General features: G+C 35.6%; 1 protein-coding gene across 26 annotated transcripts in view; it reads right to left on the bottom strand.

The window, feature by feature from the left end:
- The window catches only part of RIMS2 (regulating synaptic membrane exocytosis 2), a 458,893-nt gene that overhangs the window by 319,672 nt on the left and 123,975 nt on the right, over positions 1–15,246 (bottom strand). For all 26 annotated transcript variants that reach the window (XM_039387624.1, XM_039387618.1, XM_039387621.1 and 23 more), the window contains one exon: positions 13,185–13,495. In XM_039387624.1, coding sequence (XP_039243558.1) covers positions 13,185–13,495 — 311 coding nt within the window. The remainder of the gene's footprint in view (positions 1–13,184; positions 13,496–15,246) is intronic.

Raw genomic sequence — 15,246 nt, 5'->3', positions numbered from 1 at the left:
ATAACAAAGACTTTCAGATTCATCCCACCTAAATACAGATGACTAAGGAGTGTAGTTTAAAAGGCTAGCCCCCTTTTTCTTCCTGTATAATTAATAGAGAGAAAGAGGAACATGTGGGGGGAAAAAAGTCATGTGACCCAAAATTGCATGAGTGCCCAAAAATAGGTTTAATGAAGTGTTCTTATGCTTGTCTAAGTTCCTTATTTAGGACATAGAAATATAACTCTGTGGTTGCATTTCTATTGTTGAATCTGAGAACACTTTCCAGTTCCTGTCTTGGCTGTGTTCTGGCACCATATCAGAAAAAAATCCAGGTGTGCTCATTCTCTCCCTTTTTCCTACTCTTGCATTTTCCCCACACATAATACAGGTATTTTATGGATCTACATGGTTTCTAGCAAAATTCCTATTGATGGCAGATATCACATATAGAAAAGAAGCCCTAAAATCTAGGGATATTAATTTTTTAAATCACTACCCTGACCTAAGGCATAATTTACATGAAGAGATACTGGAGCAGAAATTGCATTTGGCAAACCAAAAGCCAACCTATTTGTCTACTACATGTACAAATTACTTCTTCAACCTGCAAAAGCACGATTCTATTTTGTACTGAAATAATTCCTACATGCTACTAATTTTGTTTAATGGCTGGAAATTCTGGGTCAAGTAACAATCCCATAATCAGTTCTCCATTTTCCTCAGAGTGTCTGATAGTTTACTGCAATGGCTAGGCATCCTAAAATTTTAGTATGAATATATACATTTGTCCACATTCATACATGGGGTATATAATACATAAAAATATTCCCAGAAGTATTAAAGGAATACTATTGAGGTGGAAGAATCAGGCAATCAGAGTTAGAAAAAAAAACCTGAGACTTCACTGCCCTCACTAAAGGAATAGCTGCATTATCCAACAACAGGAAGCTGCTATACACTGGTTGAAGCAAAGGAGTCCGTGTAATACACTGATACAAAAGGCTCACTATGCAGTAGGTGCTGCACCCTGCAGAACGTGTGCTTTAGAGGAGTATATTTCAACCAATTTTACCTCCAGCTGACTTACAATCAATTGATATTCTTTGCACCTCATTACAGTACATGAATCCTGCTTTATGCCTCATTTGCAGTTCTGGATGGTTCACCAATGAGATGTGTCTCACTAGTCAAGAACTGCTGGCCTAGAACAGAGATTGGATTGATTTTTGAAACAATGCACTGAAAACTTCATCTGCTACAAAAGAGATTTCTGTTCTTCACTTTGATCAAAAGTGATCGTTTGTCACCTTTCAAAAAAACCAAAAGGTGATTCAAAATACTAAAGTATTATGCATGATTAATAATGTAAAATACTAAAAACAGGAGCTGAAAATCCATGCACTAACAGTTTTCAGGTATCAGTTGTTCCTCTCATCCTCAGGATGACATATTCAAGGTGCAAGTTGATTTCCTCATTGTTCACAGACAGTTTCTACTTAGATCTCTTATTCTCCAAGTTATAGAAATTTAAGAAAGGATACAGTTAGCCCAAAAGTTTCAGCAAAATGTAAAATTCTACAACAGTCCACTGATGACTACCAACAATGTAAATGCACCTACCATAGTAATGATTCCAATATACACACTCAGAGAGAGAATGTTTTCTTCATGAAATACACAGTTATCCTTTTTAAATGAGATCCTTTACATAAATGCTTTTTGGGGGAGCAGGCTGATAATAAAGCTCTTTGTTATGTAAAGAAAGTAACAGTTACATTGATATTGAAATCTATGATGGTTATACATAGCAGAAACTGGCTCTCATTCACAGTGAATTTGGGAGTTTAATTAATTTTAGAAATTTCTTTTAGTCGCTTGAAAAATATCTTAAGAGATTTATTGCCATGTCTCCACTTTCAGATGACTGATTTGGACCTTAAAGGGCCTCCAAACTTGTGTTGGGTTTCAATATGTTCAGGTGATCTGTGATGGAAAGAAAGACTAATATATATGTAAACTAAAAGATCACTCTCCAAATAACAATAAGGTTAAGATCAGTCTTTTCATTTTGTGAAACAGAAGCTAAGATAACATATCTGTGCATTGGATTGTTTATTAATTTCTGCTGTTCAGTATACTGGATAAAATTTTGAGCTTTCCATATCTTGGGGATGAGTTCAAAGAGACTAATTTATCTTCCTTTCATGTCATTATAAGATTTATGGTCTCCTGGGTTGCTTCTATATTCAGCTGATTGGAATACCAGAAGAATATTTTCCTGATGATCCCACACCTCTGGAATTCATTTCCTTTGACAGTGCCATGAAGCCTGGGTTTTATAAGCATTATGGCTGTGTAAATATTTTACTTTGGAAAGATTTGCATTGAATGCAGGAGTTCTGTTTTAGTGGAGTAAAGGCAGTGTTGGCCATTTGGGAAGGGAGTTAGGGTTAATTTCATAACTGACTGTTGTAACTGTAAGGCTTCATGATATTCAGTGGCATACCACAGAATACATTTCTAAATAAATCTCATTTTCAGAGGAAAAAAATGCTTCTGAAAGAAATACCCATAAGCCACATAGAGAATGAAATTTAAAATCCTTGTCTTGAGCAACATCTCCTGGTTTGGTTACCTTCACCAGGCTTAGCTCCAAGGACAACTGACAGCTTTTGGGAATATCTATCAAAAGAACAAACACTTTTATAAGTGCCCTTAATTACTTGAAGGAGCAGCAAAGTAAAGTGGGTAAGAATGAACAGTCCAGATCTATGCCAGTGCATCAGTCATTACTGCAACATGGTCTGTGATCATCCAAAACAAGTTTGTTGAGAGACTGACACCCTATAAGTACTGCCCTTAATATCCAAAGCTTCAGAGTTTGTTCTGAGTCCCATCTACAGAATATTTTTCTCTTTTCCATTGCTTAAGTGACATATCTTCTGCTTTTCCTTTTCACCCTGGTTTTCAGGGTCTTTATAACTGATATTACAATTCTGGAAAGAATCTCTGCATTAAAAAAAGAATCTGCTGAGTAGAAATTACATTATTTTTTATTTCAATTTTACTTAGAAGATCAAATTTTTAGCTTTGAATATTGATACATGTTTTCTAAATGAAAGTAAATTCTTCAGTCATTGTATTTACTTGAGCTATGAGACATGAGGAGCATCCAAAATATACGTTGTTTTATCAGAAATGCATATCTAAGATAAATTTGGTTTCTTTCAAGGATACCTTTTTGTTCTAGACCCTGTTAATGAATCGTACAGAAAGATTAATCATTACATGTCCATTTTAGGAGTAAAATGCAATTATCTCAGCATCATGAGGAGGTGGAATTGCTGAACTAACTGTTAAGTTGTCAAATTTTATATTCAGGAGTTGGGATTGTTGAACCAATTCTGATTCCTCTCCTAGCTTAAACATTTTTTACAGTTCTAACTGGAGCATAAAGATACAACTGAAGCAGGTCAATTTTTGCCAGCCCAGCACCACATGCCAGAGTCAACAAAATTCAATTAAAATTAATCTACCTCTGGAAAAAAAAAATTGGTTTTGTGCACTGATTTGGAACTTCAGAATGCAATGCCTCTCTGAAGCTTCCCAGTTTATTTGGAATTACAGAGCAAATCAGATATTTTTTGTTTTAATCTCCTTGATGAGTATTTTTTAAATTTTTTTAAGTGATCATCAAGAAAGTCTATCATTTAAAGTCTGGCATTATCACAAAGTCATTACAAATAAAACCTCTTGCAGCTAAAATACATTATTTTCTATAATGATATTACCATAAGAACTCCTGTTCTTGGTGTTTTCTTTTTACCAAAGAAAATGGGTTTTCTGCAGCAAAGTTCATGGCTCGTTCTTTTACACGCTGCATAATAAAAACTTACTTTGGTAGATAAACTACATCTAGGAGCCAATTCAAGCAGATATTATCAGCTGGCAAAACACTGGACCAGAAATTGGGAAAACTGTGTTTGGAGCAACTTAACCTCTAGTTATTCTATGAAGATGAAACAGTTACTGAGGTCCCTGACAACATTTCCAGGAAGATCAGTGCTGCAGAAATGGGCACTTCGTGATGTCATTTTCTAAAAACACCAGGGCATGATTTCAGGGCACAGCTCTGCACAGTGCAGGAAGTCAGAACAAGTTGCATATATACACAACCAACTGCATATCATATATAAGTATTACCTTGGATTTCAAAACTCTGCTTTAAGAGTTACTGACTTCAGGTCACCTATATTTTCTGCTTAAATTGAAATGACATTGTACTGCACTACTTTGCTGGAACAAGGAACTATTCCCTTAAAATGTCTGTGACTGTCTTCCTTCTGGTTAGTAAAGTATGCAGAGGGGTCTGTTTTTACTGAAAAGCACAAAATTAGGATTCCTCAAAGCTTTGGAGAGAAGTGTCCAATTACTTCACAGCAAAACTGAAAGAGCACTTATGAATGGTTGCAGGATTGTTGTAAAGTGAGGAAAAGAGGTGAGCTACATCAGGGAGAAAGAAAAAGAGCTGGGTTAGAGAAGAAAAGAATGCCTATCTTAAAGAGAAAGAATACCATATCTTTGAAAGCACTTCCAATGTCTAGACAGAGTTTGGTAAGAACTCACACCAGTGAGAAAGAGACGGTGATACACAAAAGAAAATGAGCTAATAAATTAAACAAATAAATAAGTAACCATATAAGGACATTCCAGAGTAGGCAAAGGGACAAACAAGAATTTGGTTTGAAGAAGGGGCAGAAAAAGAAACAGAATAATCATGCTAAAAACAAGGTAGAAAACAAAATGGTATTGCTTAATAATGTAAATTTTAGTTATGAAAATATGGTCACCCTGGTTCTATTACATTCATTTTTAGTTACACTTTTTCCTCAGACCTGAGGAAATAAAATAGATTGACAGTTACTAATATTTTTAATCTTGCCATGTAAAAAATAAATGACAACTTAATTGCAGTACAGAAGTAATTTCTTTATCATTTGTGACTTCTAGAAGCAAAAAGAACCAAAGAAAGAATTTGTACCAGTAACAACTATGCGTTCTCCTTTTTGTTATATATAATTCAGTCTATATAGCTATGGTAAAAAGTATGAAAATAAAAGGCTGGTCATTGAACTGCAAATTCAAGATTCATCTTGTTGCCAGAAACAACAAATTTGATGTTACTAAATGTTAGACATTTCCCTCAGCTGCACTCCACAGATGTGTCTAATTCACCTTTACAAACCATTTTTTGAAAAATATGAAATTTAAACAAAATCTGTTATTCATACTTCTGAAGAGAATTTAGCCTCCAAAAAATAGAGCACAGCACATCTAAGGATTATAAAGACAGAGTGAGCTCTAACAATGTTTGTGCAAGGTCAACAAAACTGTACTTCAAGAAGACATGCTCAACTCAGAAAGGTATTGGCCTCATTAATCTTAAAAAATAATTTAAAAATGCTACCACTCTCAGGTTTTTTTCTCATATTGCTTTCTTACAGGGTCAATTTAGCTAAAAGCAAACCCACATTTAATTCCATAAATGTTAGCTGCAGTCAGTACTTAATAAAAAATATTCAGTATTCAGATACAGCTGATATCTTTGCTTACAGATTTGCTTACCTGTCTTTCAGCACAGGTAGAGGTGTAGCTGTGCTATACAGAAACCTAACACTGCCATGGAAAGCCAAACTTGACTGCAAATATACCAAACAGCAGCACTGAATATCAAGACTTCCCTGACTGAACTCATTCTGCCTAAGACTGAGAAAAGTCAAATAGTAAATTATAGTTTTCAGTAAGCAGCATTCGACAGATATGAATAATTGAGAAAAAAAATCAAGTAATCAGTAACAGTAAGCAAAATGGAAACATCATGTTGCAAAGGAATTATTTTTGAAAAAGCACTCTACAGTAAACTGTGAAAATTAAATTCCTTAAAATCAGTGTGAGATTAGCTCACTGCAGAGAATGATTGCAGCTGAGTTCAGACTGTCACTTAAAGGAACACAGATATTTTAGACTATTTATTAAGGTAGGTTAGTTCTGCTGCAATTACAGAATGTTCCTCTTCTCTTTCTCTCTTCTCCAAACAGATTAGCTTTCTCTAAAAAAAAATTATCCCAAATAGTAGCTACCATTGGTCAGAGGCCCAATGCCACTTGGTACAGGTTCTACAGCTAGATAAAGACTCAACTGGAAATACTAATTAAAGGTATTTCTTTTAACAAAACATTATCAGTTAGGGAAAATAAAAGTAGAGGGAGGGAAGCAACGCACATCTCAGAAAAACCACGCTGAAGTCACAATGTGATTCCACCTTCTGAACATTGTGTTAGTGTGGTCACTATTAATGTGAGGAGGAGATCCATAAAACCAACATTAGGGAACAAACAGAACTATCCAAGCAGTTTTGTTTCCCAGAAGACAGACAATTCTGCAAAAGGTAATGGAGAAAAAAAGCTTCACCTCTTTTCCAGAAATCCAAACAGAATGGATATGCTACAATCCACTGTAACCTACTAAAAACAGGTAGAAACACAGTATATGCACTATAGGTAGTCTGGACTGTTAATAGACAAAGTAAATATCATTCAGGAACTCCTTACAGAGACCCTGCATTACAGATGGTATCAAACTCCTTACTCATCTTCATAAGCAGATGTAGCTTAATCCTTGTCATAAGTGTCTAATTATTTCATTAAAATTTCTGCACTGAAGGATTTCTGATTTTCCTGGACCCAAGGTATTTCTTTTCAATAATTAAATACTGCAATTTCTCTGGCTCCCTTCCCATAACTTTCTATTGCTTCTTCTGGCCATAGTTATAAGTTTCTTTTTACGCCATTCAAGATTGAGACACCAGATAAACATAACTTCAGTTTCTACCTGAAAAATGAAGAGCCAAGAAATGTTGATCCACACCCTTAAACCTATATGTAGATAAATTAAACAATTAAAAGAGCAGCTCTCTGAAGAAGAGACTAATTTATTTGTTCTAAGCTACTACCTCAAGAATTGTACAAAGCATAACTGAAATGGAAGACAGACAGCACAAGAAACAAAAGCAAAATCACTGAGACTAGTTTTCAGATTGACATTGATTTTACCTTATAGCTCCAAGGGCTGACTACCAAAGTGATAAAAAATGATAGAATAGGAGTAGGAAGATGAATATAAAAGCTTATTCAGTTGCAGTTCAAAACTCATAAAACGTAAATCTTCAGTTAATATGTTAAAAAATACTGTAGGGTCACTCTAAAGCCCTTTGTATCCTCTTCTAGCACCATGGAAAGTCAGTGTGAGCTCTTTGCAGTCATGCATGGAAAAGAATGCTGATTCAATTTTAAACTCAGCCTGAAGTATTAGATTTATTCATGAAGTGAAAGAATGTAATTATGCTTTCACAACAATTGGGGGGGGGGTTTCTGCTTTGGTGGTCAACAATGTTAAAAAAAAATTCACGTTATTTTTTGTGTCATACATAAAGAAAAAGTTTATAGACCCTGTTGTCCTAAATGGATACTTCCAGACATGAACCCATCTGTGCACAGCTTTATCAGTCTGACTCTTGGATACCAATGCCCATATTTTAAACAATGTCTCCATACAATTATTTTAATATTTCTCACTCTCTTTAAATATGTCAGCAGGTAAAAAAAAGGTCAAAAAGTTAAAATGCCTCTATTTTACTTGAGATTGCTTTCAAATTTGCTTACTTTCCACGGGTCCAAATAAAGGGTTTTTAACACGTCTGGCCTAAAATTCTATCAACTTAGGTTGTCAAAAAAAAAAAATCCGTTCAAAATCAGAGGCTGCACTACAGTGTTGTGTCACAAGTGTTGCAGAAGAAAAATAACAATAATCTGGAGAAATGGCCAATTTTCAGCTTTTCAGAAAGAAATGTAATTGACTGACTCTTTAATGTTACATTGTCCTATTTTAAATTGCAATAAACTACCATCAGTGCTGTCCTCAGTACCAGTTGTTCATGATGAAGCAATTAAAGAAGAGTTGTTTGAAAAAGATATAACGTGAAACAGATGGACACAAATTTTCATTTATTTAATTCATACTGCTCTTTGATGTTTCTAGTCTAGCTTATGCCTGCTTTTTCCTCTCTCCTCCTCCTCTCATATTTCAGTCTTTTTTCTCTCTGTTCACTCCCTGACATCACAAACTGCAGCCTCCAAAAGACAGACCCTACACTGCCAACTCATACTGGCACTCCTTCCAAGAACAGAAGCAAAGGGACACAGGGAACCACTTTAATGCTACTGCCATTGGTAACACAACAGAATAAAGCCTTTATATGTGGGAAGCACATTTACATATTTCATAAGGAATACATGCAGAAATCCTGCGTCTTCAGACCCAACTAGCCTCAACATTCTTGTTTACATTTCTTACTCAGAACAAAATGCATTCTCCAAGCCCACTATAGCATATGGAAACCACCACAGAAATCCTCTTTTTTTTCTGAGATAAGAGGGTTGATAGAAATAAACCGCAAAATAATGTAGCTTTGAAAGGAGAAGCCCAGGAAGAGGGAAGGAGGACATATTTTATCCGTATCTGCTGGCCTGGAAAATAAATACTGCTGTTGTGCAACTCTGCAGCTGCTCACTCTCAATTTGTTGTTTTCATTCTGGTTTTTATGATTTAATCTCATATCCTTGCAGTTAATCTGAAAAGGGTTCAGGCAGCTTTATTCATTAGTCTTGCTTCAAATCGTGATCTTACAGATCATGATCTTTACAGATACCAAGAACCAATTCTCTTTTTGTGACATGGTTTACCCTCCGATAGATGCAGCAAGAATAAGTTGACTTTCTTTTTTTCATTGAATCTCATGAAATATATCCTTGGGAAAGTTTTTCTTACACTAATATAATGCATGACAAATATATATTTGTAAAACTGAAGTTATCGTTTTCAAATTTTGAAAAACATTTTGGATTCATACAATACCACTAGGGAAAATAATAATAATTTTAAAAAACCAAATTCTTATCTTCCTGAACTACATAACATCATTTCAGTTACATATTAATAGTTATGTCATCATAACCTTACTTTTGGAAGATGCATGAGTCGTTTCCTACTTTAAGAGAGCTAAGTGTATAGAAAAAAGGTTTGTGAAGCAACACTTCTGGAAGAATGTCAAAAATATTTACAATTTAAAACACTGAATTCATACATGGAAAACTACTAAAATGGATTTACAGTGAATCCTGCTAAAAGCAAGAGAAATAATTATTTAACGAGTCAAGCATGGCAACACTACCTAAAGATCTAATAATTCAGGCAAACAGAATGACATGTAAAAAAGCTTTGTATCAGCATTAAGGTTCCCTGATTCCCAGATTTTAGTACTAGGATATTGTACACATTTTAATAGGATGTCGTAAACATTTGCTTTGGCTTGGGTTTTGGAATGAAGAAACCAACCATTTCACAAGCTGATTGCCTGCTGCAAAATTATATCTGCTCAAATAATTTTGCTGCTGGAGAGAAAACACAATGTATTGAATGATGAGTAGTGTAGGTCTTGGGAACAATAGACTACATGAAATTTTTTGATGAAAATAAAATAAAATGAGACCTTTTTGCAAAATCCAGAATTACATGAAATTGAATACTACAAATCAAAGAACTGCAGCCATAAATCTAGCATCTGTGCAAAGCAGACCTCAGAATGGACCTTATGAGTCTATGGATTACTTAGAATAATATTTTGCATGTCTTTGATTCACATCACTTGGTAGTTTTCGGGGAATGTAGCATTACACTGTATCAGCATCCGTATTCTGCACAAAAGGTTAAGTCTGTGAAAAGCACTATGTATGGCTACAGTTCAACTGTGCTTAACATCAAACCTCCGTGTGATGTATACTCTGCCAGTCTCACCTCAAACAATGTCAAATATACCATGGCCAATTACTGAATCCTAAGGTGTGCCTGCTGCCTCTGCCTTTATCCATGGGTTCACTACGTACAAAGCAGCAAAAGCACTTTAGCACAGATTGTAAATATTACAGTAAAGACTTTAAACTGAAAGATGGTAGACTTAGGTTAGATATAAGGCAGAAAATCTTTACTGTGAGGATGGTGAGGCACTAGAACTGGTTGCCAATAGAAGTTGTGGATGCCCCATCCTTGGAAGTGGTCAAGGCCAGGCTGGATGGGGTTATGGGCAACCTGGTCTAGTGAAAGGTGCCCCTGTCCATGGCAGGTGGGGTGGACCTATACAATCTTTAATGTCCCTTTCAATGCAAGACATTCTATGATTCTATTCTATAAACTGCTGATTGTAAGTACAACTTGCTCCTGGACATTTAATTACATTTTATTTTTTTATGTAATAGACACAATATGAGAAAAATGTCCTTGAAGAATGTGCAATCCAAAATCATCCCAGACTTCTTTAAGGCAATAAATTTCAGATCACTCAAAGAAAATCCATAATCAATTACCTACCTGTCTGTCTAAACAGTTTGGAATCTATCAATTGCAAATGGGACTGTTGTATACATCAAGGGAACAGAATACTAGCCTAATGATTAAAACAATAATAAGCAGCACATATATGGGTTTATAAATTTTAATACTGAAATTATATCAAATTATTATATATATATGCTATGCATTACTGTGGTATAAAGAGAATAATATGCTATCTTCTGCTCTTACAAGCAGCTGTATGTAACAAAATTGTGCCATGGTTTAAGTCCTAGCCCCATGCAGCCACTTGCTTACTCCCTCCCAGCGAGATGGAGGAGAGAATTGGAAGGATAGAAGGTAGAAAACTCATGGAGTGAGATAAAGACAGTTTAACAGGTAAAGTAAAAGCCACACACACAAGCAAAGAAAAACAAGGAATTAATTTGCTGCTTCCCATGGGCAGACAGGTGTTCAGCCACCCCCAAGAGAGCAGGGCCCCATCACATGCAATGGTTACTTGGGAAGACAAACACCATCACTACAAACATCCCCCCTTCCTTCTTATTCCCTCCATTTTATTTACTGAGCATGATGTTTATGGAAAATTCCTTTGGTCAATTTGGGTCACCTGTCCCAGCTGTGTCTCCTCCCAACCTCACATGCACCCCAATTTCCAACTGCCAGTGTGGCAGTACAAAAAGCAGAAGAGGCCTTGGCTCTGTGTAAGCACTGCTCAGCAATAACAGAAACATATCATCAACCCTGTGTTCAGCACAAATCCAAAACACAGCCCCATACCACCAGTTTCCTGTGAAGAAAATTAACTCTACCCCAGCCAAAATCAGCACAAATAGTCTTTCAGTATTATTGAGAACAGCATACAGAGATCCAAACTTAAGCCTTATCCCCATCTTTGAATTTTGGGATAGCCTCTCTCAGAGACATTGATGTTCTCTTCTAAAAACCCATTTGACCAGTAAGATGTTCACTGGGCATCATGGTGGAATCTTTTTCATTATCTCCAGAAAAAGAAAAAAAAAAGACTTTATGTAAGGAACATTAGGGAAAAAAATATTCAGCAGACTCTCTATCCTTCAGTAGCATGTAATATATATCAGATTCTAAGCACACTTGAATATGTTAATTAGGGAACATCAGTATTATTATCCAAATAAAACAGGAAGAGGATAATGACTGAAAAAACGATCTGGACTTAAACAATATGTTGAGTAGAAGTGATCACAATCAGCAGAATAGTTCTGATTTCAGGCATAAAGTCCACATTCTTCCTCTTGGCAATTATTACTTTATACTGTCCTGTTTATCATAAAACTCTACTTCGGGTAAATGCATCTTGCATATATGAATTTTTTACTCATATATCCCTGTCTCACTCTGTAATTCTGCATGCATAATATAAAAACATTTTTAGAGTTAAATTGTTGCTGAGAACAAGAGCAAGAGTTTTTTATCATCACATTATTAACACAAGAGAATCTGTCTCTCCCTCCTGCTCCTTACCATCAAGTTAGGGTGCCAGCTGTACCTCTCAGAGACTACACCTATAACTGAGGAGCACTCAGAGCCACCACCTACTGAACCCATCAGCTGAAACCAGAGCAAAGGGCAGCAAGCAGAAAAAGTTAAACAAAAAAGATTAGACTAATTACATTCAATTTGTTTCCATATAAGACCAAAAGTAGGAAATAAAATATGGTGGAATACAAGAGGTGAGGAAAAGGGAAAACTATTTTAATTATATTCGCTGTAAAAGATATCTGTCTAACTTGTTTCAAGCTGGCAGAATAAATACTGTAATGAGGTCATAGCTGGGCAGCAGAGGAATGCTGCCAGATTACACTGCTCTGGAGGCCAAATTCCAAGGCAGCTGGAGGTCTCCCTCTCATGCGCACGTGAGGGTATCATTTGTATGGAAACACGTGAGCAAGCTTGCTCTCTTCTTTTGCTTCTCACCATATTTAAAGATCTATTACAGTCCTGTTTAAGAAGAAACTAAATTTATTCAATGAAACAACTTTTACTTTTATGTTCCAGTAAAATGTAGCTGCAGAGGTTGAGAGCCTTCTGGTGCCTTTTGGTACAATCACTTCAAGAAAAAGGGAGGGAATTCCACCTCCAGCCTCTGGTTAAAGCAGATCTTACTACATTAGTGCCAATAGAGTCACAGTTTCAACCAATGCCAAGTAGCATTAACACAAACAAGTGAAGAAAAAAACTTTCATACTAACGATAGTAACTAAAAGCAAGGGACTAAAAAACCATGAAGAGGCTCAGGTCATCACACAAAGATTTCACCATCTTCAATACTGTTTATTGCAAGTACAACCAGATATTTTAATTCAGTAGTCTGAACGGACACCATCTTCCACTAACCTGCCTTTTTGAGTTCTATTTTGAATTATTACAGGTTTTTTGCTATAAAGTTAGTGACCACAAAAGAAATATGGTAACATAGCACAATGACTATGATTTGACAAAGTTGCAAGCACCTGGACAAGCTCTGTCACGCTGCAACTATGTTCCATGGGTTTTTTTCAATAAGAAGGAATGAATACCACACATTGGCTATGACCATCTGAAACCAACAAAAGACTCTCAACTGTTGCTTCAAAATGCCCAGTATGTATTTTTAGAGGCTACAGAATAAAAATAAGATAAAAGTTTAAAAGATAAAATAAAATTTGTAGCATAAATTCAGGAGATCTTATAAGGGTAATCATTAAATACTTTCTTACCTGTCTGATGTTGTGTCACTTGTTACTTGATGCTTTACTCCTGAACCATTCTTAATTGAGTCTTGTCTTGTGAGCCCTTGAGATCTGTTTTTGTCCAAAGCTTGTGTGGATATGTCACCTGGTGGTCCTTGGTACTGAGGATGCTCCTGCAGCTTTGCTTTTTTCTCTTGAGGTGCTTCCTCGTTCCGCAGAGCTCTAATTCCTTCTTGGTCAGGCTGCTGTGGTGCATGTGATCCACTGTTATAGAACCAGGCTCCTGATTTTGTGAGGATTTCTTGTTGTTTTCGGCACAAGTTACATACCCACATTACCTGTTCAGACATTTAAATGTAAAATCTGTTAGCTTGTAAACACTGTATACAACATCTTCATCAAGCACACATCAACCGATTGTTGCCATTTCCAAAGGTAGAAAGAATACAGTTTTAATTCTTTCTATTAAAATTACAATAGCTTAGCTACAACATTATAAAATATGTCTGTACAACCTTGGAGGAAATTGTTTTAGAAAAATTACAAGCAAAAATAATTTTAGTCTTTTCTTGTTTCATTATTTGAAACACAAGGAAAAACCACAGATAGAAGCAATATAAACGAAAAGGTTCTACATCTTGACATTCCAATGGCAACATGTAAGTTCTAAAAAATTAAGACTATAGTTCGAGGATGATAGAAAAAATGAATTAAGAAATCATTAAGCTTTTAATCCATTCTCTCACTGAGTAAGGAACTTTGGAATAGATCCTCTACTATTGCAAACAAGTAATTTTATAATTCTCCAAAATGCTCACTGATTTACTTCCACTGACAGCACCAATTATCTGTAAGTCAATTTCATATTCAGTTATTATGTTATATGAGAATAAATCAGGATGTAGTGAATCAAATACAACACACCAGTCATGAACACAATGGTACATTCAAACTGATTATTGCGTTATCTTAAAATTTTGATTGTAGATAGCATTATTTCACTGCAACTTTAATCCTTCACTCCTTAATCTTCATTTTTCTTTAGCCTTAGTTTAGCTTTCTTTTTCTTTTATTTTTATTCTTCTTTTTCTGCTCCTTAAATATCTTTGTCTAAGTTCATAGACAAAATGGTACCATTTTTACTACATGTTCCTTGAATGTCTACACTCAACCTTCAATGTAGTTATAATGTCTCTAGTTCTAATCCTACACTAAGATGCTTCTTTTTCAAGGGTGTACAGTTCAGGAAATTCAAGGGTTTACATTAATGTTCTTCATTATTCTTTTAAATGTAGCTGGTTCCATGGTTGAATAACATGGAAGATGTAGTTTCTACCTCCCTAATACATCTAGCTCAGTCCACCAGAAAAGGTTTCAGAAGCCTCAATCTGTGTCTTATTCTCCAGGTTGTTTTCTAGTAGAAAATTTCAGCCGTGCTCTCTAGTCAAACTTCACAAAAAATGTTTCGATGAGAGCTTCATGTAGAGGGCTACCTGGATGCAAGATTCATACTCAAGTTAAACTCACTGACTCCTTCATTCACAAACTGTCAGGCTGGGGTAGGAAAAGGAGGCATCCCTTGCCCATTTAATGGTGGTGATATGCCCCATCCTGGTACACTACCTAATCCTTGTATAGGGCTGATACCATCTATGAGAACTCATGCCTGCTTGCATCAACAAGACAGAATAAATCATCAAAGCACTGAGGGTAAAAAAGAGAGAGACTCCCTAAGTAGCAGCTTGCTCCCTGAGGTAGGTTAGATATCCTTAGATGACATTCAAAGGTCAAAACTGTGTATTCTTCAGGCCTGGCCACCATTAAAATACAAATTCAAGAACAGGCCTGTTTTACCATTACTAGTTAAGTTAGAAAGTACATGAAAACGCCAACATGAAAGTTCAGCACCCAAGACAGAAGTATTTTTGCCCTCTTTTATTAATAGCAATTAAAAGGCTTCAGTATTTCTGCTTGGTTTGTATACAGCTGAAAGAAGTTCTAAACTTTCCACGTATGTGTCAGTACAATAAAAAAACCGGATCTAAAACAATTGTTGAAGTATACAAATATGTAACAACTTTAATGACAA

Source organism: Pipra filicauda, unplaced genomic scaffold (assembly GCF_003945595.2).
Source record: "Pipra filicauda isolate LSUMZ 115617 unplaced genomic scaffold, ASM394559v2 scaffold57_size4234018_pilon, whole genome shotgun sequence".
NCBI lineage: Eukaryota > Metazoa > Chordata > Aves > Passeriformes > Pipridae > Pipra > Pipra filicauda.
The sequence above is the reverse complement of the archived record's forward strand: the minus strand, read 5'-3'. Positions and strand labels throughout refer to the sequence as shown.